We start from the raw sequence: 20,751 nt of genomic DNA, 5'->3' as shown, positions 1-20,751 counted from the left end.
GTAACTATGGTCAAGCACTTAACTGTTTGATAACAAGGGAAACTCTGTAAATTGCAATTGGTAGAGGGAGTTTCCTTAAAGAGAAATGGCCTATTCAAAGAGAAATAACACATCAGGCCCAAAACAACAACAAAAACCAAAACCCTTTTCTTTAACTTAAGTGGGACATTACTTATTCTATGAGAAAGGACAACTATAGGTACTGTCATTAGAATGAAACCCTGAATTAAAGGTTTAAACTTTAATTTAAGCTCCTTGGCTAAAAAAACTGGACACAGATATGGTAAAATTATGATTTAATGGAGAGGGTTCAACTCCTTGGTCATATTTTACAGATGCAGCAAACAGTTGATTTATAGCAGGTAGACTTCTACTATCTTCTAGACCAACTGAGGAATAGCAACTGTTCAAAACAGAAAGAAGTCCGGGATATTTAGGTCATTAGACTTCATTTAGCCAAAGAGAAGACTACTCTTCAAAAATATCTCTTCATGGCTGACATACAAGGGTCACATTCAGTCTAGTCCCATGTACCAATAAAGGAGACAAACCAAGATTACTGATCTAGTAACTGAGGTACTAAGAATGTCTTTTTAATGTGATTATGGAGAGTCAAATATATGACCCTGAAGGGAGTAAAGAAGTTGGAAGCATAACATCAGTCTATTGTCCCTTCATAAAGGTTGGGAAAACAACTAAATCTCTATTTAGTGAAGTTGTCATGTTTCTTCCCCTATTCCCCTAATGCACTTCCTCCTTAAAGACTGCCACAAACTTCATGTTTCCAATAACAGATTAATATTTAGTATTTAATTTATAATTCAAGGCCTAATGTAAAACTCTGCCATCACAATAGAGAAAAAATAAAATAGCATAATAGAGGATGGAGAACATATTTTGTTTCTAAGAAGAATAACACAAAGTTAGCCCTAGATTCCTAAGAGAATGGGCTCCAACCCAGACAGTGATTGACTCAGCTGCTTTGATTCCTGCATTTTTCTCATAGCAGAGACATCAGCACAAAGGCAGAGAACAAACTACTTATATTTCTACTCAGTCTGGTTGTTCATGGCAGGTATTTGGTTAAGGGAAATAAAATTATGCTTAGTAGAGCAGAACTTAACAGGTTTGATACTTGTGTGTTATACTGCTAATATTTATTTCTGTGGGTATAGATGGAAACCAAAATAAAAAAAGGTAAAACTACAGGTATTAAGAATAAGTTCATGGAGGGAATGGACTGCGTCCTAAATCATTCCCTCTCACTAATAGGATCAAATATAAGATCATTTTTTGGGGTTCAAAGCCATTCATAATCTGATTCCCACATGGCTTTTACCCATGCCACAAGCCCCCCAACCTCTCCCCTTCCAGTCTTCTTACACTTTTCCCATAGACTCAGTGATCCAGTGACATGGGCCTGCTGGCTGTTCTTCCCACACGAGACACTCTTATCTTCCAACTGGGCATTTTCACTGATTGTTCCCCATGCCTGGAATATTCTCCCTCTTTAACTCTGCCCCTTGGCTTCCTTTAAGTGGAAGCTAAATTCTCACCTCCCCTGAGACTCCTTTCCAGAGGTGTGAGGTTCATGGGAGGGGAATACTGCATAAATTTTCAGACTTTTCCCATGTATTGATTAATTCTGCTGATGTTTTTTCTCTTCTTCCTCTTTTTCTTTTTCTTTAAGGCCCTGAGGCAGCCACCTTTGAAGCAGAGAAGAGAGTTCTAGGGGGTGTATGGCAATCTTACTATACACAGTTAAACAATTCCAGAGAACTCTAGATATAATTCCTCATGAATTCCTGCTCTTGGAAGAAAAATGCAGATTTGGGTATATATCAATTAACCCCAATAAATGTTAGAGCTAGAAAAGCCCTTAGAGATCCTTAGAGTACAAAATGCTTTTTTAATAGAAAAATTTGATGGAATAGAAAGCTAAGGAAGTCTAAAGATGAAAATGACTTGGCAAAAGTCACACAGCCAGTTAGTGCCATCCAGTCCTAAAAACCATAATCTACCCAGTTAGATTTTTAGGTTTTTCTTCTCTCCACCACACTGCTCTTCAAAAATTAAGCTAAGCGCTTTGGGGAAAATTCCCGAGGTCACCTTCATTAGAATGTGAAATGTTAGAACAAGATTTAAACTGATTATTTAAGCTGAAATCTTAGACCATGACACACACTTTCAATTTAAGATGACAAAACTAAGCAATTTTCATGAAACTGTGGCATCTCTCGCAAACAAAGGGGTCAGAGGGGAAATATTTCTACATCTGTATGTGGGCTTTCTATTGCTCTTTCGAATCATGATAATGTGTTTACATGTTGTTCCTAGGAAGGAAAGAGCCCACCATAAAAGCGCTAGGAGATAGAGCCTATTCAAATGTTTTTTAAATGAATCAAATATATGTCTGTACAATGAAGAAAAAGAATTTAGAGCAAATGAAACACACATTTAAGGATCTGCTCTTCAATTGGAGCAGACATAAAGTGAGACATAAAGAGAGTGGCTCTTGTTACTTGCTGAAGGGACCACCAAACCTCAGGTCCCCAGAATGTCACTGAAAGGCTTTTGATTGCTGCTAATCTTGTTGGGGTACAATTCACTTACCTTCCTGACCATAGGGCTTCCATCATTGATAAGTTGAGCTAACATCATAGCCACGTTGTGATCAATTGTAGTAGAGTGATCAGTCCTCTCTGTAGAGTTACCCACAAAAGTGCCAAGGGCAAAGACTGCAGCACAACGAACCTGAAAAGCAGAGGGAAACAGTTAAGGGATACTTTCTACTGTTCCCTACTTTCTGGATTTGGATCTCTTTCAGATATTCTTCTCATTTAATTTAATTCAACCCAACTCAACATACAGTCAGTGAGTACTATTTTATGTCCTGAGCTGGCAAAAAACCTCACATAAACAATATGGTTTTCGTACTCAGGCACTATAAAATCTTTTTACATACTTAGAAATTACACAACTTAAATGACTTCAGTATAATATTAAATGGAAAAATGTATAGTACTTATGAGCACTATAGGAAATTTGGACAGGGAATGAATAGGCCATGTGGGCTGGGGCTATGTAAAAGGCTTTACAGAAAAGCTAGAACTTGAGTAGGACTTGGAAGGATGAATAAAAATCTGAATAGGTATAAAAATGGAAAAAAAAAGAATACTCCATTTTTGTGTGTGTGTGTGTGTGTGTGTGTGTGTGTGTGTATGTGAAACAACACACACATGAATGAGCAAATCAGAATGATCTTCTTGAGGCACAACTGTTACCCCTTCTTTAAGAAACTTCAGTAGCTCCCTATTGCTTTAGGAAAAAACAGTGACTCCTCAGCACGCACTTAAAGCCTTCACAGTTTGGCCTGGTAAACAGGTAGATACGGAAGTGGTTCAAGCTTTAATGACCTAGACAAAATTAAGTTTTGAGGTTGATTATAATACCTTTTAAAAAATTGTGCTAGTTTACATGAGACAGATATTACTCCAACCATAGAAGATAATAGAGAACACCTTAATTCCCAGCAATCACCATCCTGCAACTACTGAAAAGGGAGTGTCTGTAACACACGTTAGAGATGGGACTTTTCCTATACAGAAAAGGAAATCTTAGAAGCCATCCTGGGAGTGGTGCTAGGTGGTACAGTGGATAGAATGATAGGCTTGAAATCAGGAAGACGTGAGTTCAAATTCTAATTCAGATACATACTAGCTATGTGACCCTTTGCAAGATACTTAATCTCTGTTTGCCTCAGTTTCCTCATCTGTAAAATGGGGATAATAATAACACCTTCTTCCCAGAGTTGTTGTGAGGATCAAATGAGATAATAAATTGTAAAGCACTCAGCCCGGTGCCTACCACAGAGTAAATGCTATATAAATTTTAGCTGGATGTTGATTTGGAAAATCACTCTCAATTCTTTTGGGATGTACAGAATATCCTCTATTACATTCCTTTTGAATATGACTTTGTGTGGGCTTTCAACTTCTTCCCTCTCTAGTGCAAATGCTGGGCTGTCACATAATCATTTATTTGGAGAGGCATTTGCTGCCAAATATAGGAACCAAAATAGGTAGGAGAAACTGATTAATTCTTCCTTTCATTTTAAAATTCCTCAAATTCACACAGAGATATCTCTTTCTAACCACAGCAATAAGCTGATTTAGTTTAATCTTCTATTCCAAACTTCTTTCAGATCATGTACAAATTACACAGGTGGCTATGAAGTTTATACATAGACCCTCAAAGATCAGGATGTATGGTAATTCTTTTTGTTTTTTTTAAAATTTATATATACATTTTCAAATTACATGTGAAAACAATTTTTAACTTTCATTTAAAAAATTTTCTTTCTCCCTCCCTGAGAAAGCAAGCAATTAGATATAGATAATACATGTGCAGTCATGCAAAACATTTGCATGTCAGCCATGTTGCAAAAGAAAACAGACCCCTCTCCCCCTAAAAAAACCCTCCAAAAAACAAAAACAACATCCAGGAAAAATAAAGAAAGTTTAAAAAGTATGCTTTGATCTGTATTCAGACTCCATCAATTCCTTCTCTGGTGGTGGATAGCATTTTTCATCATAAGTCCTTTGGAACTGTCTTAGATCACTGTATTGCTGAGAACAGCTAAGTCATTCACAGTTGATCATCACATAGTATTGCTGTTATGGTGTACAATGTTTTCCTGGTTCTGCTCACTTTACTTTGCTATCAGTTCATGTTAAGTCTTCCTGGGTTTTTCTGAAAGCATCCTGCTCATCATTTCTTATAGCACCATAGTATTTCATTACAATCATATACCACAACTTGTTCAGCCATTCCCAATGATTGGCATCCCATCAGTTTCCAATTCTTTGCCACCATAAAAAGAGCTGCTATAAATATTTTTGTACAAATCGATCCTTCTCCCCCTTCTTTGATCTCTGTGGGATACAGACTTAGTAGTGGTATTGCTGGGTCTAAAAGTATGGACAGTTTTATAGCCCTTTGGGCATAGTTCCAAATGACGTATGACATCTCTAACTGACAAAAATAATTTTAGACAGTTTTTTTGAAGCAGCTTAGGAAAAAAGATAGGGTTGGTAGATTGAGATAGGCAAAGTATGGCATGGCTGTGTAGGGGTGATCAAGACGACCTAAAGGATAGTGACTGAAAGGCTGTCAGATGGCATCATGTCATGCTACTCTGAAATTCTAATGGAGAACACAGGGCCAGCTATTCTTTGTATTTTTCTTTGTAACTGTAAAAATCATAACTTTTTATTAAGTATGTGGATGCACATCAATCTTCTGGTTCTAAGTCAAGATTTCCCATCATCTCTAGGTTTTTCTCTTTCTAGATAAACTGATTGCTCTTGAGTTGCTGTCACTGAATGTTTTAGCATCTTTACAAGAAACACTCTTGTTAGGGGGTGAAACATGGCTTCATTTGAATTCCTCCAAGGTCATGTCAGGTTTGCTGATTTAGACAAATGATACTGAAGAATGTTCACCGAAACATTTGGTAAGTCCCGATGAACAGACACTGCTTTTTCAAGGGCTTGAGCCAATTTTATTCTATTGTAGTATAAATAGGATAGGTCTGAACAGCCGGGAATGCAAGTCAAAACTAGGAGAGCTTAAACATCAAATATGCAGAAATCTCTAGAAAGGATTGTTTTATTTTCTTTCCTTAGCCAAAAACCCAGTTAGCTCTACAATTCCAATTGTAGCTCACAAAAACATTTTTAACTTTTTTTTTTTTCATTAGAGAGGGATGTTGAACATAGAATTAGTAACACCGGCTCTTTGGAAACTGGATGAAACATTTTACGTTATTTTTCTAAAGACAAGTAAGGTACAAGTGTTATTCATTTCCTTTCTAGAGGGAAAAGTAATTGCATGACCTTGGATATATTACCTCAGTTTTTTTCATATGTGCAACGGAGATGATTCTTCCTCCCCTTAGGAAACATGAATTAGATGCTTTTAAAAGAACATTGAGTGCTTGGGGTAAAGTCTAGCTTACCGTAACAACCCCATCTTACCAATCCCAAACAACTAGCAAACTTCTGGAGTACACTCAAGAAATCACAAGCATTCGGGAGAGTGCGTACCTACGTAACCCAAAAACCTGTTTGTACGAAGTTGTTTGCCACCTCAAACTCACTATGTCCAAATAAGCTGTGTGGTCTCCTGAAAGTCACCATCGATCTATAACTTTTTTTCTAAAACCAACCTCAACATCTTTGTCCTTAGCTCCTCCATCAATTTCCTAATCTACTATTAAGAGTGTCACAATTCTGTAGTCACTAGAACTCGGTCTAATTTTACAGGTCTCCCTGCCTCTACCTTCTTCTCTTTCTCAGCGAGCCTACATGACAGCTTCCTGACTTTTTATTTTTTGTGGTTGTTGTTGTTCTGGACTTCTATGGTGATCTGGTGAAAACTATGGACCTCATCTCAGGAAAAAAAAAATACATAGGATCACCCCTGAAAGGAGTTATATTCAAATAACTGTCAATTTTTAAAAACTGTTAATTTAAAAAGTTCACAGGTTAAAGCTTAAGCTTTACTACTCATTACTTCCAGATTAATCTTCTTAAAATGCAAATGTTATCATGTCATTTCCATTGTTCAGGAATCTATAAGGTTTCTGTTGTTAAAAGGATAAAGGTCATACTCCTTAGCTTGGCATCATTAAGATTCCATAATAAGGTTTTAACCTGGAATCCAACCCTATCTGTTTTTACTCCCTAATGCTTGCTCTTGAACTGCAGCCAAGATAGTCTACACCATCCCAGGAAAAAAGGTAGCTCTTGCCTGTACTGGTTCTCTTACATGAAATGTTGGAACAGATTACTGCATGGAAGGCAGCCCACGCCAAGCAGCCAGTGACAAGATGGAGTGTCCTGTATAAGGAACAGCAAGACCAATTTGTTTGGACTTTAGAATTTAAGAAGGTGAAAATGAATAGGAAGAAGAAAGCTACATGTCACTTTGAAATAAATGCTAATTGCTATCATTAAGGACCATAAAGCACATAATGCAGAACCTAAAATCATCTTGCTAATGCAGAGTAAAATAAAATATTGTTATTTAAGAGTGGAATGGTTTGCACGCTAGGGAATAAGGAAACAACTATATAATCAACTTGCCTATCATTTCCCAAGAATTTTGAGAGCTTTCAAACTATAGAAAGCAGAATTTTAATCTGAGTAGAAAAAATGATTTAACCTTTAATCTAATTTTCCTCTTGCAAGATACAGAGGTAACTTGAGATTTACATAAAACCTGATTGCTTTAAGTCTCCACTGTTTCTCTAAACCACCTCAAGCTTCTTACTTTTCTAAACACACTTTGCTTTTTACCTCGAGGACATCTGCAAATGTCTACTTATAAGAAGTCTGGGGGAAAGATTTTATTTTTCTTCTTAAACTTATTTTATTTAGCAAAAGTTATTAGGCAAATAAGTTGTGATTAGGATTGTGGTTGGTGAAATGCTGTGTTTATAAAGTTATAAATTAGAGAATCATGTCAGTGATGGAAGGGGACCTCAGAGACAACTCAATCCGACCTGTACCTTAAGAAGAATCCTACCTCCAACATATCTGACAGTCATCCATTCTTTGCTTGAAGACCTATACTATTAGGGAGGATCTACCACCTTTCAAGGGAGATTTTTCCACTAGCACTTACTGTTTGCAAATTTTTCCTTACATCATCAACTGTCTACTCATGTAGTATAGAAATGAGCTAGCAGAAGTCACCAAAACAAGATATACAGGTTCCCCACAAATTTATGCTATGTAATGTCAATGGGCCCTCACTAACACAAGGCAACACTTTTACCTCTCCCTGATTCTCCATCCCACTCTGCAAACCTCTTTCCATAACACACTCAGCTAAGGACTTCACTGAGAAAGTAGAGGCAGTATGTCATGAGTTCCCTCTTCTCCCTTTCTCCACATATCATAACCCCTTGACCTCACATGCCAATTATCTTTTCTTTTCTTTTTTTTTTTTTTTTGGTGAGGCAATTGGGGTTAAGTGAGTTGCCCAGAGTCACACAGCTAGTGAGTGTTATGTGTCTGATGCCAAATTTGAACTTAGGATCTCCTGACTCCAGGGTTGAGGCTCTATTCTTTGCGCCACCTAGCTGCCCCCAAGCCATTCTCTTTTCCTTCACTCCTCATCAATAGCAACCACTCTGTAAGTAGCCTTGATCACATCCCATCTCATCTTCTCCAGAATGCCTCAGTGATCATCCTTTATCTCTCTCTAGTCTTCATTCTCTGCCTATATACTGCTTAGCATTTCACCAAGAAAGGAAAACTTCTTTAATTAGGGAATGGGCTCCTTTGGGAGATAGTGGATTTCCCTTCACTGTGTGTATCTTCAAGCAAAGGAAGGATGTCTGTCAGAAATGTTACAGAGGGAGATTCTGCTTTGAGGTACAGGTTGGATTAGATCCTGTCTGCAAACATGTCCAAAGCTCTCCCACACACGAACCCCTATCCATTAAAAACACATATGTGCGCGCGCGTGCACATACACACACACAACTAGACCCTACTATCCCACCAGAGTCTCTTTCTCTCTCTCTCTCTCTCTCTCTCTCTCTCTCTCTCTCTCTCTTCCCTTGCTCCAAGAAAAAGCTGTCTATACTCTTCCACTTTCTCTCCTCTTAATCTCTTACCTAACCAGGTCTTTGAAGATTTCTAGCCCAATGACTAACAATCTGGTTTCTCAACTCATCACTCAATTGAACTGGATCTCTTCAAAGTTCCCAAAGGCCTCTTAATTGCCAAATCTGATTGCCTTCATTTATTCCTCAGCATTTTCCATTTCCTTGACTAGTTTCTCATTTGTATCACACCTTAGTCTAACTGGATGTACCCCAGAGTTCTGTCATGGACCTTTTTCTATTCTCTTTCTCAATTGGTCAACTTATCAGCTTTCTTTTTTTTTTTTTTAATAAAAAATACACACCTCCTTATTGACTCTTTTTTTTAAACAAACTGAATTATTAGTTCTTTCTTCATCTTAGCTGAAAGTCTTCTGCCACTAGGAAATCACCTAGGCTGTGTTCTATGCCTACAATATAGCCCCACTTCATTTCCACCTGTGGAAAACATTCTCTTCCACTGAGGTCCAATTGAAGCTTCTACTGATTCTCTCAGAATCCTTTCAGGATTCTAGGTGCTAGAAGTGGAAGGCTTTGAAATACGAACCCAGGGTAAAGGCAGGTCAAAGGCATGGAGAAGTGAGGTCAGATGTTGTTCAAGGAACAAGATGGCCAGTCTTACTGAACTATCAAGTGGCAGAAGGGGACTGAGTTGTGGAAAGGGAGGTCCAGACCAGGTTGTGAAGGGTTTTCAAAGTGAGTCAGAGGAGTTTATATTTGATCCCAGAGTCAAGAGGGAACCATTGGAGTTTAATGAGTTAGGGAGTAACATGGACAGGACTGCTCTTGAGGAAAATCTCTTTGGCAGTCATGTGTGGGGCTAATAGGAGAGGGAGGAAACTGGGAGCAAGGAGACCAATTAGGAGGCAATCAAACACTCCAGGCAGATTTTTTTTTCTTTTGGTGAATTAAATTGAATTAGAATGGTCATTCAGCTTCTGCTGAAGGTCTCTGAGTGACAGACAATGTGCTTTCTCATTAAGCACCCCACTGCGTTTTTGGATAGCTTTAATTGCTGAAAAGCTACAGTTGGTATGACATGTGGTAAGTGCAAAGTTGAGAAATCCGGTTTAAGACACTCTAACTTTAAGGTATGGGTGGAATAATCCTAATGGAGAGTCTCTATACAAAAGGCCATAGGAAATCAAGCTGTTGTCAAGTATAGTATCTGAAGGTGCCATCATGTGGACAAGACTTGTTTTGTTTGGTCCCAGATGGTACAATCAGGAAAGATGGGTCAACTTTGCAAATATGCAAGTGAGCAGATAAGCTAAGCTTCACTGAAGAAAAACATTCTACCCAGTAAGGCTGACAAGTCTGGAGTTGTCAGCTTTATGGTATAGTAAGATTGTTCTTTTTATAAATATTCAAGAAAAGGGTAGGTGAATATAAAAGATTATAATTTAGGTACCACTTGGCAAAAATGCTCCACTGATTCCCTTCAATTCTAAAAATTCACGATTCCATGATTTTTTTTTTCCAGGACTGAGTTGACATCTGCCCCTTCTAATTTTCCCCTACTTGGCTCTACCTATGCCCACTGGAACCTAGCAGAATGAAAGTAATTACTCTTCTATATTTCAGTTGTGACTCATTTTACACATGTATAAAGCAAAAGAGTAAGATTCGATGATAACTAAAGTTCTTATTTCTCCCATCCAATTCCATCATATTCCCAGATGTTTTTTCCTTTTTTTAAATATAAATTTATTTGTAGTTTTCAACATTCATTTCTACAAGTTTTTGAGTTTCAAATTTTCACCCCGACTCACCCCTCCCCCACCCCAAGATAGCATGCATTCTGAATATCCCTTCCCCTAGTCTGTCCTCTTTTCTTTCTCTCCCCCCTTCTCTTATCCCCTTCCCCTTCTATTTTCCTGTAGGGCAGGATAGACTTCTGCACCCCATTTCCTGTATTTCTTATTTCCCAGTAGCATGTGAAAACATTTTTTTAAACATATGTTTTTAAAACTTTAGGTTTCAAATTTTCTCTCTTCCTCCCTCCCCACCCACCCTCATTGAAAAGGCAAGCAACTCAATATAGGTTGTACGTGTGCAGTTATGCAAAACACTTCCATAGCAGACATGTGAAAAACTAACTATATTTCCCTTAATCCTATTTTGCCCTCGCATTTATTCTTTCTTTTGACCTTGTTCCTCCTCAGAAGTATTTACTTCTGATTACACCCTTTTCCAATCTGCCCTCCTCTCTATCATCCCCCTGCTCTCTTGTCCCCTTCTCCCCCTATTTTCTTGTAGGGTAAGACAAATTTCCATACCCAATTGAATGTGTATGTTATTCCCTCCTTAAGCCAAATCCTATGAGAATAAGATTCACTCATTCCCTCTCACCTTCCCCAGTTTCCCTCCACGTTAAGAGACTTTTCTGTTGTTTTTTTTGTGAGATAATTTACCCCATTCTACCTCTCCCTTTCTTCTTCTCTGAGTATAATCCTCCCTCATCCCTTAATTTTATTCTCCAGATATGACTCCTTAATCTTCAACCCACCCTGTGCCTTCTCTCTCTCTCTCTCTCTCTCTCTCTCTCTCTCTCTCTCTCTCTCTCTCTCTCTCCCTCCCTCCATACATTTTTTTTCCTCCAACTACCCTAATACTGACCAAGGTCTCATGAGTTATAAATATCTTTCCATGCAGGAATGTAAACAGTTCAATCTTAAGAAGTCTCTTATGATTTCTCTTTCCTGTTTACCTCTTCATGTTCCACTGGAGTCCTGTATTTGAAAGTCAAATTTTCTATTCAGCTCTGGTCTTTTCATCAAGAATGCTTGAAAGTCCTCTATTTCACTGAATGACCATTTTTCCCCTGAAGGATTATACTCAGTTTTGCTGGGTAGTTGATTCTTGGTTGTAATACTATCTCCTTTGCCCTCTGGAATATTATATTCCATGCCCTGCGGTCCTTTAATGTAGAAGCTGCTAAATCCTTATGTTATACTGATGTGTTTTCTTCTGGCAGCTTGTAATATTTTCTCCTTGACCTGGGAACTCTGGAATTTGGCTACAACATTCCTAGGAGTTTTCCTTTGGGGATCTCTTTCAGGAGGAGATCTGTGGATTCTTTCAATTTCTATTTTGCCCTCTGGTTCTACTATATCAGGGCAGTTTTCCTTGATAATTTCTTGAAAGATGATGTCTAGGCTCTTTTTTTGATCATGGCTTTCAGATAGTCCAATAATTTTTAAATTCTCTCTCCTGGATCTATTTTCCAGGTCAGTTGTTTTTCCAATGAGATATTTCACATTGTTTTCTTAATTTTTCATTCTTTTGGATTTGTTTTACAGTGTCTTGATTTCTCATAAAGTCACTATCTTCCAATTGCTCTATTCTAATTTTTAAGGAAGTATTTTCTTCAGTAATCTTTTGGACTTCCTTTTCCATTTGGCCAATTTTTCTTTTTAGGGCATTTTTCTCCTCATTGGCTTTTTGGACCTCTTTTGCCATTTGAAGTTAGGCTATTTTTTAAGGTGTTATTTTCTTCAGTATTTTTTTGGGTCTCCTTTTAGCAAGCCGTTGACTTGTTTTTCATGATTTTCTTGCATCACTCTCATTTCTCTTTCCAGTATTTCCTCTGCTTCCCTTACTTGCTTCTCAAAATCCCTTTTGAGCTCTTCCAAGGCCTGGGACGGATTCATATGTTTCTTGGAGGCTTTGGATGTAGGAGCTTTGACTTTGTTGTCTTCTTCTGGTTATATATTTTGATCTTTTTCACTAAAGTAAGAAAATATAGTCTGACTCTTTCTGTGCTGCTTGCCCATGATCCCGGCCAATGACTTGAGTTTTAAACTCTTTGTAAAGGTAAGAGTCTGCTTCAGGGGTTTGTACAGCTGTTTTCAGAGATACTTGTAGGGACCTGTAAATTTTCAGTTCTTCCAAGGTGGTATGATAAGGGGCGAGGTGTTTCCTCCTTTCCTGGCCTGTGACCACAAGTATTCCTTTCTGTCCTGTAACTGTGAGGAGGGGTTCCTCTCCACAGCCACTACAAGCTTCACCATGCCAGTGTTCCTCCTCACCCCAGCACTGCCACCCAGAACTGTGACCCAGATCCAAAAACGGCAAAGCAAGAGATTCCTGTCTCAGCACTGGCAAAGAGATCCCTGCAATCCCTCTCTGATCAGCCACTGGGTTCCCCCTCAGTCTGTGTGGGCCGGAAGCTCGGGAAGCAGCTGCCCTCCCAGGGCCATGCTCTTGGGGAATGGAGCTGAGACCCTGCCTTCCTTTCTTAGCACCCACAGAAACAGACTTTTCCCACTGACCTTCTAAGTTGTCTCTGGCATTAGTGGATTGAGGAGTCTGGAAACCTCCACAGCTGCCTGAGATTCAGTCCTCTGAGGCCTGCTCCAGGTTTGCTGCAGCCTGTGTACCCACGCTGTGCTGTGCTGCGCTCCCAGCCCGGCGCGACATACCTTTCTGATCAACCATCCAGGTTGTCTTGGGCTGGAAATTTGTTTCACTCTGTCTTTTTGTGGGTTCTGCTGCTTTAGAATTTGTTTAGAGCCATTTTTTATGAGTATTTGGAGGGGTTTGGGGGAGAACTTAAGCAAGTCACTGCTTTCACTCTGCCATCTTGGCTGCAGATGACTCTCCAATCTAATTACAGTTCTAGTCCCTATCCTGAGGTTTGGCCCTATACTTCCAACTGCTTATTGGATATTGAAAACTGGATGTCTCAAACGCAAGAAGTACAAAGCTGGACTCAGTATCTTCTGCTCAAACATGTTTTTCTTAAAAAAAGAAATTCCTATTTCTCTCAAGGGCACTACCTTCAAGTTATGCAGGTTTGCGCTCTTGGCATTCTCCATGATTCCTTACTTTTCCTCACCCCACAGACAATAATGTACCAAATCTTGTTATTTCAAACTCCACAAAGAGTCTCACATTTATTCACTGTTACTCACCTGCATGGCCAACTTCCTATTCAAGCCCTTATTCCCTCTTCCCTCAGCTCAGAATGAATAGTACTGATGCCCAACCCTCCCTAATCTAATTCTCTTCCTGGACAGAGAATGACTTGTTTACCCTACTTGCACCCACTTTAGCAGATTGGGGATTGTTACACTGTGATTGTCCAACCATGGTGTGTGTGTGTGTGGGGGGGAAGGCGGTTAGAGGTTGATCACTCCTACTACTCACCGCTATGGCTTTTATTTCCCCACTGGTGAGCTTCCATTTATTTTTTCAAAAAAATAAGTCATAATAACACTACTGTGGGCTTTTTTTTCATATGAAACATTCACTAAATGAGAAGGTGAGAGCAGGAATATACATATTATTTACTTAAAAGAAGGCAAGAATGGGAACAATCAAAATATACCACTTCATTCAAAGACCTGGTTCATATTTCCTCATAATGCACAAACTGCTCAAGGAGGAGGGGGTGGGTATACACTTAGAGAAACCTAGAAGGGAGGGGAATGAGTAGGGAAACCCATTTGCCTGGAGTAACTCATGACTTTATGTGACAGGTGTTAATGTCGTGGGTCTCTTTAGAGATAGTATGTACCTCATATAACCTGCTGAGAAAAACTACTTCTCTACTGTTTGGCTTCCTTTGTGGCCCTGGGCAAAGTTGCTTCTCTGCTACTATTAGACCAATGAACAGTTTCTTTTAATATACAACAACCCTTGGCAGGATACTGAGAAAATGTTAAGTTCTTTTAGCAAAATATATCACCAATGCTCAAAACAATTTCAAAGCATGTGTTTTAACTTTCTCCTTCTCCATTTCTTAAGCTATAGAGGACATTTTAGGACAAAACAGCCACCAATTAGAAAGTTTCCCTCTTTGTTTGTGGGTGACAACAGAGGGCAAAAAGCCAAGACGGCTCCTGGAACCACATGATGCTGCTGTCCTTAAATCAGATTCCAGGAGTTGCAGAACCAATCTGGCTTCAGTCAACTCTCTCAGCTAGCTCAGCCTTTCTCTAGCCAATAAGATCTCAGCAAAGCAATGTCTCCCTTCCATGGCTCCCAGCAAAACAGGTGCATAGCTTGCCTGTCAGCTCAACTCCTGTGGGCTTCTGTATTTTGTCTTTTTTAAACAAATTCTCCCTTTACCTTCTGTGTCCTCTGTCCCTGACTCCAGTTTCTTCCTTCATGTGACTGACTCCTACATTCCTCAACAGCAAGGGTTCTCAGCCTGTTTTTTTTTTTTTTGACAGTGGCTAGTCTTCTTTGGCAGTGTCTAGTGAAACCTATGAATCCCTTCTCAGAATAATGATTTTAAATGCATAAAATAAAACATAGAGCACTTCAAAGGAAATAATTTACATTGAATATAGTTATCAAAAGAAAAAAAAAGAAAAAAAGGTGCTTTACTCCTTATGAAAGCTTACTCCTACATTGTATCTTCTCCAATAGACTGTCCCCTCTGTCTTCTCAGCTTTATTACTTATCTTCAATCTCTCTCTGTCTACTGGCTCCTTCCCTACCATCTAGAAACATTCCCATTTCTCCCCAATCCTCAAAAGATCCTCACTTGATTCTTCCATCCCTGATAACTATTATCCCATAGCTCTTCTGCCCTTTGCGGACAAACTCTTTCAAAAAGGTCATCTACAACAGATCCTTCCACATTCTCTCCTCTCATGTCCTAGCATGCCTTACAATCCAGTTTTCTAAATCATTTCACCAATACTGCTTTCTCCAAAGTTACCAATAACCTCTTAACTGCGAAATCCAATGGCCTGTTCTCTCTCTTCTTTCTCCTTGATTTCTCTGTAGCCTTTGACAGAGTTGATAACACTGTCCTTGATACTGTCTTAGACACCACTCTCTACTGGCTCTCATACTACCTATCTGACCACTCTTTTTCAGTCTCCTTTGCCAGATTCTCATCCAGGTCATGCACTCTAATCATAGATGTTCCTCAGGAATCTGTCCTGGGCCCTCTTCTTTTCTCCCTCTATACTACTTCACTTAGTGATCTCAGCAGCTCCCATGGATTTAATTACCATCTTTCTACGTTGATCTCCAATCTCAGATTCCAACTGACTTTCAGACAACTAAAATCCAGTGTCCAAAAGACATTTTAAATTAAACATACCCAAAAGTGAATTCATTACTTTTCCTCCTAGGTCTTCCTCTCCTTCCTACTCTATTACTGTAGAAGGCAACACCATTCTCCCCATCCCTTAGGCTCCCAAGGTAGGAATCATCCTTGACTCCTCATTATCTCTCACTCCTCCACTCCCCAAATCCAATCTGTTGCCAAGGTCTGTCAACATCTCTCCAAGACACCATCCTTCTCTCCTCTGACACTGCCAACACTCCAGTACAGGCCCTTATAACCCCACATCTGAACAGTGATAGCCTGCTGATGGGTCTGCCTGCCTCAGGTCTCTTCTTCAATCCATCATCCATTCAGCCACTAAAGTGATTTACTCTCAAAGCGCAGGTCCAGTCGTGTCACCCCCTTTATTCAATAAACTCCAACAGCTTTCTTTCCATCAGGGAAGGCTACACACACACACTAGATACAACATAAAAACAAGGTAATTTTGCACAGAAGGTATTAGCCATCAGTGAGGAGAGGTAGGAGGAATCAGGAAAGACCTGTTGAGTGTGAGAAAGGTAGAAATATAAAATCAGCCTTGAAAGTCCAAGTTATAAAAAGGTCATTAAATGCTGAACAAAGGCTTCTAAGTAGATACTACTTTGTCCATTGTATTTGTATTGACAATAATTAGCATAGTGGTTAGCATACAGTAGGAACTAAATAAATGCTTACTGATTTACTGTATCCTAATTTGTTTCTTTGCAATTTGCTTACATTATATCTAGTTTGGTCCTTTGAAATATAATTACATATTGAGAAATCAACCAGTAAAACTCAATGCTACACACCTGAGAGTTTGAAGTTCCTTATACTTTGGTCAGACATCTGAGTCTGGGCAGTTTTATTGCATAAATAATCTAATCCTTAGTTAAATGGAAAATCTGTAAACCAAGAAAATCTCTATGCTAGTTAAACTTATGCATAACTATCTTATTATTACTATAAGACTTTGCCCTCATACTAACACAAAGCCTATATAGAGTAGGCACTTGCTAAACATTTGCTGAATTGAATTATAAGGCCTAAGATCACAGGAATTCTCTCTATGTCCTCTAAAAATCGTAGTACAGAACTTAATGTTTTGTTTTGTTTTTTTTTATAGTGGTGGTTGAACTCATTTGAATTAGTTTAAAATTCACATTTTCAACCTATCATTCACCAACAAACAAACTTACCTCAGGAATAGGATCAGAGAGAAGACTGTAGAGTTTCTCATGGGCACTGTCCCTTACACCACACCACCTTGCTGAATCAAAATTTTGCCAAATCCGCCCTAGGCAGATGGCTACCCATTGGCGCAACAAAGGGTGGGGGTCATTCAGTTGCTCCAGACAAATGGCAATCAGGTTGCCTTGAAGACAGGCTTCCTAGAAAAAGACAAAATAGTGATACCCTGCTTAGGTAGGAAAAATTGAAGAGGGGCCCACATGATTTACACAACATCAAAGCTTCCCTATTACTGAAATGCTTGGCTAACAAAGCTTCAAAGGTCTATTGTTTAGATCCTACTTTAATCATGGTATTTGAGGTAACAATCTCTATAGGGTTCTATAAAGTTCTCTGCCTTCCTTTCCATGTCTGGTATTATTATTCCATAATTCCAACACATTTTTGAGTTTGTGACTATTTTATTTAATGTCAGAGCAACAGTTGTATCTGATCACAAAATAAGAGAGCTAGTCTCATTACTCATTTGCTGCTTGTGGACCATAAAACCTATTTTGAAGTGGTTCGGGATATCCCCTGCAGCTAATCCCTTCCTTCTGAGATTATCTTCCATTTAAACCAGCCATATCTTGCAGATACATAATTAGTTGCACGTTGTCGTTCTTGTTAGAATGTGAGCTCCATGAAAGCCAAGACTACATTTTTGTGTTTCTTTGTACCCCTACTGCTTAGTACAGTTCATATTAAGTGCTTAACAAATGCCTGAACACTGGAATCATTTGACAGAGTGAACCAAACCATGTAGTAAATGAATTCACTAAACATGATTCTTAAAAACTTATAGTAAGTATAGTGCTGAAGAAAGTGATGGACTATAGAGGTGGTTGGAAGAAGCAGGCTAGAGATACTCACCTGTCCTGTATTATAGCTGTTGACAATCACAGCCAGAATGAAAGCTGTCATGGTCCTATGTTCAGCCTTAATGAAAAATGAGACATTCATTGTTAGTCACACATCTGTTTCCTTCTGTGTTTAAAATCCTACCACTTCTATGGCTGACCAAAGCCATACTGTCAAAATTTCTATGATAGTTATGCTTTTTGGTCTATTCAAAAAACAAACAGCAAAACAAAACAAATCCAGACTCTTTAAATAAAGGTGACAGCATTATGAGAATAACTTCATTTCCAAAAGAAGAAAAGTTGTCTCTCAGAAAGAATAACAATACAGAAGAATAAGGAAGCTGATATGATAAAAAAAATTCGGTTAATTATGGGATATACCAGGTCTTTTCTTCCTGTCCCATTTTATATCAGTATGCTCTCATACTTGGCTATGTTGGTCCTAAAATGCATAATTAGCATTCTCTTTCCATTCCTTTTATATGAATTCTAATGTGCTGAGAAATCAGGGTAGTGATTATTTACAAAGATAAATTAAGATTATAGTAATATTGCTTATAAATTTTAAGTATATATGATATTTTTAAAAATTGAGATCAAAGTATGTAAGTAATTGTTCTCAGAAAACTTATTTATAATATTTACTTTCTTTTCCTTGGGAATATATGTTAGGCCAACAGTACAAGTGCCTCTATTATCTGGAATGGTTACAGGAATGGAGGGTTCTGGCTAATCAAATATTCTAGTTCAACTAAATAAAATTCAACAAATATTAGATTAAGTATCTACTATATACTCAAAATTGTAGTAGGAGCTTCAGGAGATATGAAAGTATTATAAAACGTGGTTAATAGTTACCATATATCTTACACATTAATGATCAATTTTCAAAGAATCTAAATAAAATACATTTGAAAATAAAACTCAAGCAGAATACAGTTCAATGTTTTGTGATGACTCAGGGGATATTTCATGAAATAAAATCATTACTCTAAATGGAAGTTATCATTTTTTCTATCATTTTTTGCAGTTGGTTAATAGAGTTCTGTTGATAAAATCCTAGACGAATCACCTTTTCCCATATTGCAATGAAAATACCAATGAGAACAGATGTTTTTTAAGAAACTCATCTGTCCCATTTAAAAGAAGGGATGGCATAACATAATATTAAGTAAAGAGTGAGGTTTAAAATTCAGGGGATGCTAAGATAGGAGCTTGGATTTCCTGTGGTTGGGCATGAAACCAACCAGACCTTTTCCTTTGATGAACGAGGGTCTTGAGGTCTGTAGTCCTCATAAAAACAGATACTGCAATTGTGTGACACATAGTCAGAGATAAACCACACCAATTCTTGAGAATGTCTGAAAGAGAAATGATGTTTGTTCCTTACTGGCATGTAAGGGTCCGCCAAGACAGAAAGGAAATATTTGTGACCGTTGTCCTTCACGAGATCAGCTTGGCATGACTGGGAAGAAAAAAGAAAGAAGGGAAAACAGTGAGCACAGTTACCTGAAGGGAATTTCTTTCTGCCTCTTATGATATATGAACGAATGAATGTACCATGAATATTTTATGGCTTAATCATTTTCTCCCCTCAAGCCCAATTTTCATTTGAAAAATAGTGAGTTGTTGCTTGCAGACAAATTCTCTGTGGCTACGGATAAGTTGCTAGGATCTTATGTGTTCTCAGAATTGAAATGGCCCTGTACTATATTCTCTGAAAAAAATATGATCTATATAGTGGAAATGGGCAAAGGCATAACACGTTATTGGGAACAGCCCAGTGATTTGGTGACAATTTAGAGATGGCCTATAGGCAAAGAACACCTTTAAAAAACACTCCTACACAATCAACTGATCAATCAGCAAGCACTTCTTAAGAGCTTACTAAGTGCCAGGCATTGTGCTAAACCTGGAAGATACAAAGAGAGCAAAAACACTTTCCTGGCCCTCAAGGAGCTCACATTCTAATGAGGGAGACTACATGCAAATAACTATGTTCACACGAGATACCTAATGTAAATGGCAGGTGATTCCAAAGGGACTGGGGGGAGGGGAAAAGAGGAGGGATCTAGAAAGACCTCTGGCAGGTTAGGGGATTTGAGCTGAGTCTTGCAGAAAGCCAAGAAAGCCAAGTAGTAGAGGTTGGAGAGAGATCATTCTAGGGATGGGGAGCATAGAGTTAGGAGATGATATGTATAATGTGAAAGAAACAGCAAGAAAAGACCAGTGTTAATTGATCTAAGAAGATGTGGAGGGGAGTAGAGTAGAAGAAGACTGAAAAAGTTAGGAAGAGACCAGGTTGTAAAGGGCTTTAAAAGCCAAAGAGAATAGGCCAATAAGCCCCAAAGAGAACAAAGAAAGAACAAAAGGTGTTATGTGAAAAAAACCAAAACAACTCATTGCCATTATTTTTGTGGTGACAAGAACCTGGAAACTAAGGTGGGACAATCAATTGAAGAAAGACTAAACACATAATGCCATATGAATATAACAGAATATTACTTTAATGAACTGATGCACAGTACAGTGAGAAAAAATTATACTATAAGAACAACATTCTGAAAACCAACAACTTTGCAAGACTTAAGAACTCTGATTAATGCAATGATCAAATTTGATTCCAGAGGACTGATGATAAAGAAAGCTACATATAAAACTACATATGCAGAACGAGACACACCTTTTTGGACATTGCCAATACAGAATTTTATTTTATTTTTTTGCTTGACTCTGTTATTTGTTACAAGGGTTTCAGATTTCTTTTTCACTGGAGGAGAGAAAGGAGCTGGCAGAAAATGACAGAGAGAGAAAAAAATGTTTGTTAATTAAAAAAAAATTTTAAAGTACAACAGAAGATTTTATATTTTAGAGTGGAGGTAATTGGGAATCACTGTAGTTTATGGAAGAGGTGAGGTAACATGGCCAGA

The 20,751-nt window shown here is 38.3% G+C and overlaps 1 protein-coding gene across 5 annotated transcripts in view; it reads right to left on the bottom strand.

Annotated features, from left to right (window-relative positions):
* The window catches only part of RPTOR (regulatory associated protein of MTOR complex 1), a 508,936-nt gene that overhangs the window by 134,097 nt on the left and 354,088 nt on the right, over positions 1–20,751 (bottom strand). For all 5 annotated transcript variants that reach the window (XM_078155853.1, XM_078155851.1, XM_078155852.1 and 2 more), the window contains exons 14-17: positions 19,212–19,286; positions 17,832–17,897; positions 16,928–17,119; positions 2,614–2,754 (exon numbers count right to left, since the gene is read on the bottom strand). In XM_078155853.1, coding sequence (XP_078011979.1) covers positions 2,614–2,754; positions 16,928–17,119; positions 17,832–17,897; positions 19,212–19,286 — 474 coding nt within the window. The remainder of the gene's footprint in view (positions 1–2,613; positions 2,755–16,927; positions 17,120–17,831; positions 17,898–19,211; positions 19,287–20,751) is intronic.

Source organism: Phascolarctos cinereus, unplaced genomic scaffold (assembly GCF_003287225.1).
Source record: "Phascolarctos cinereus isolate Bilbo 61053 unplaced genomic scaffold, phaCin_HiC Scaffold_5;HRSCAF=322, whole genome shotgun sequence".
Lineage (NCBI taxonomy): Eukaryota > Metazoa > Chordata > Mammalia > Diprotodontia > Phascolarctidae > Phascolarctos > Phascolarctos cinereus.
Note: the sequence above shows the minus strand (reverse complement) of the source record. Positions and strands in the feature narration are given on the sequence as shown.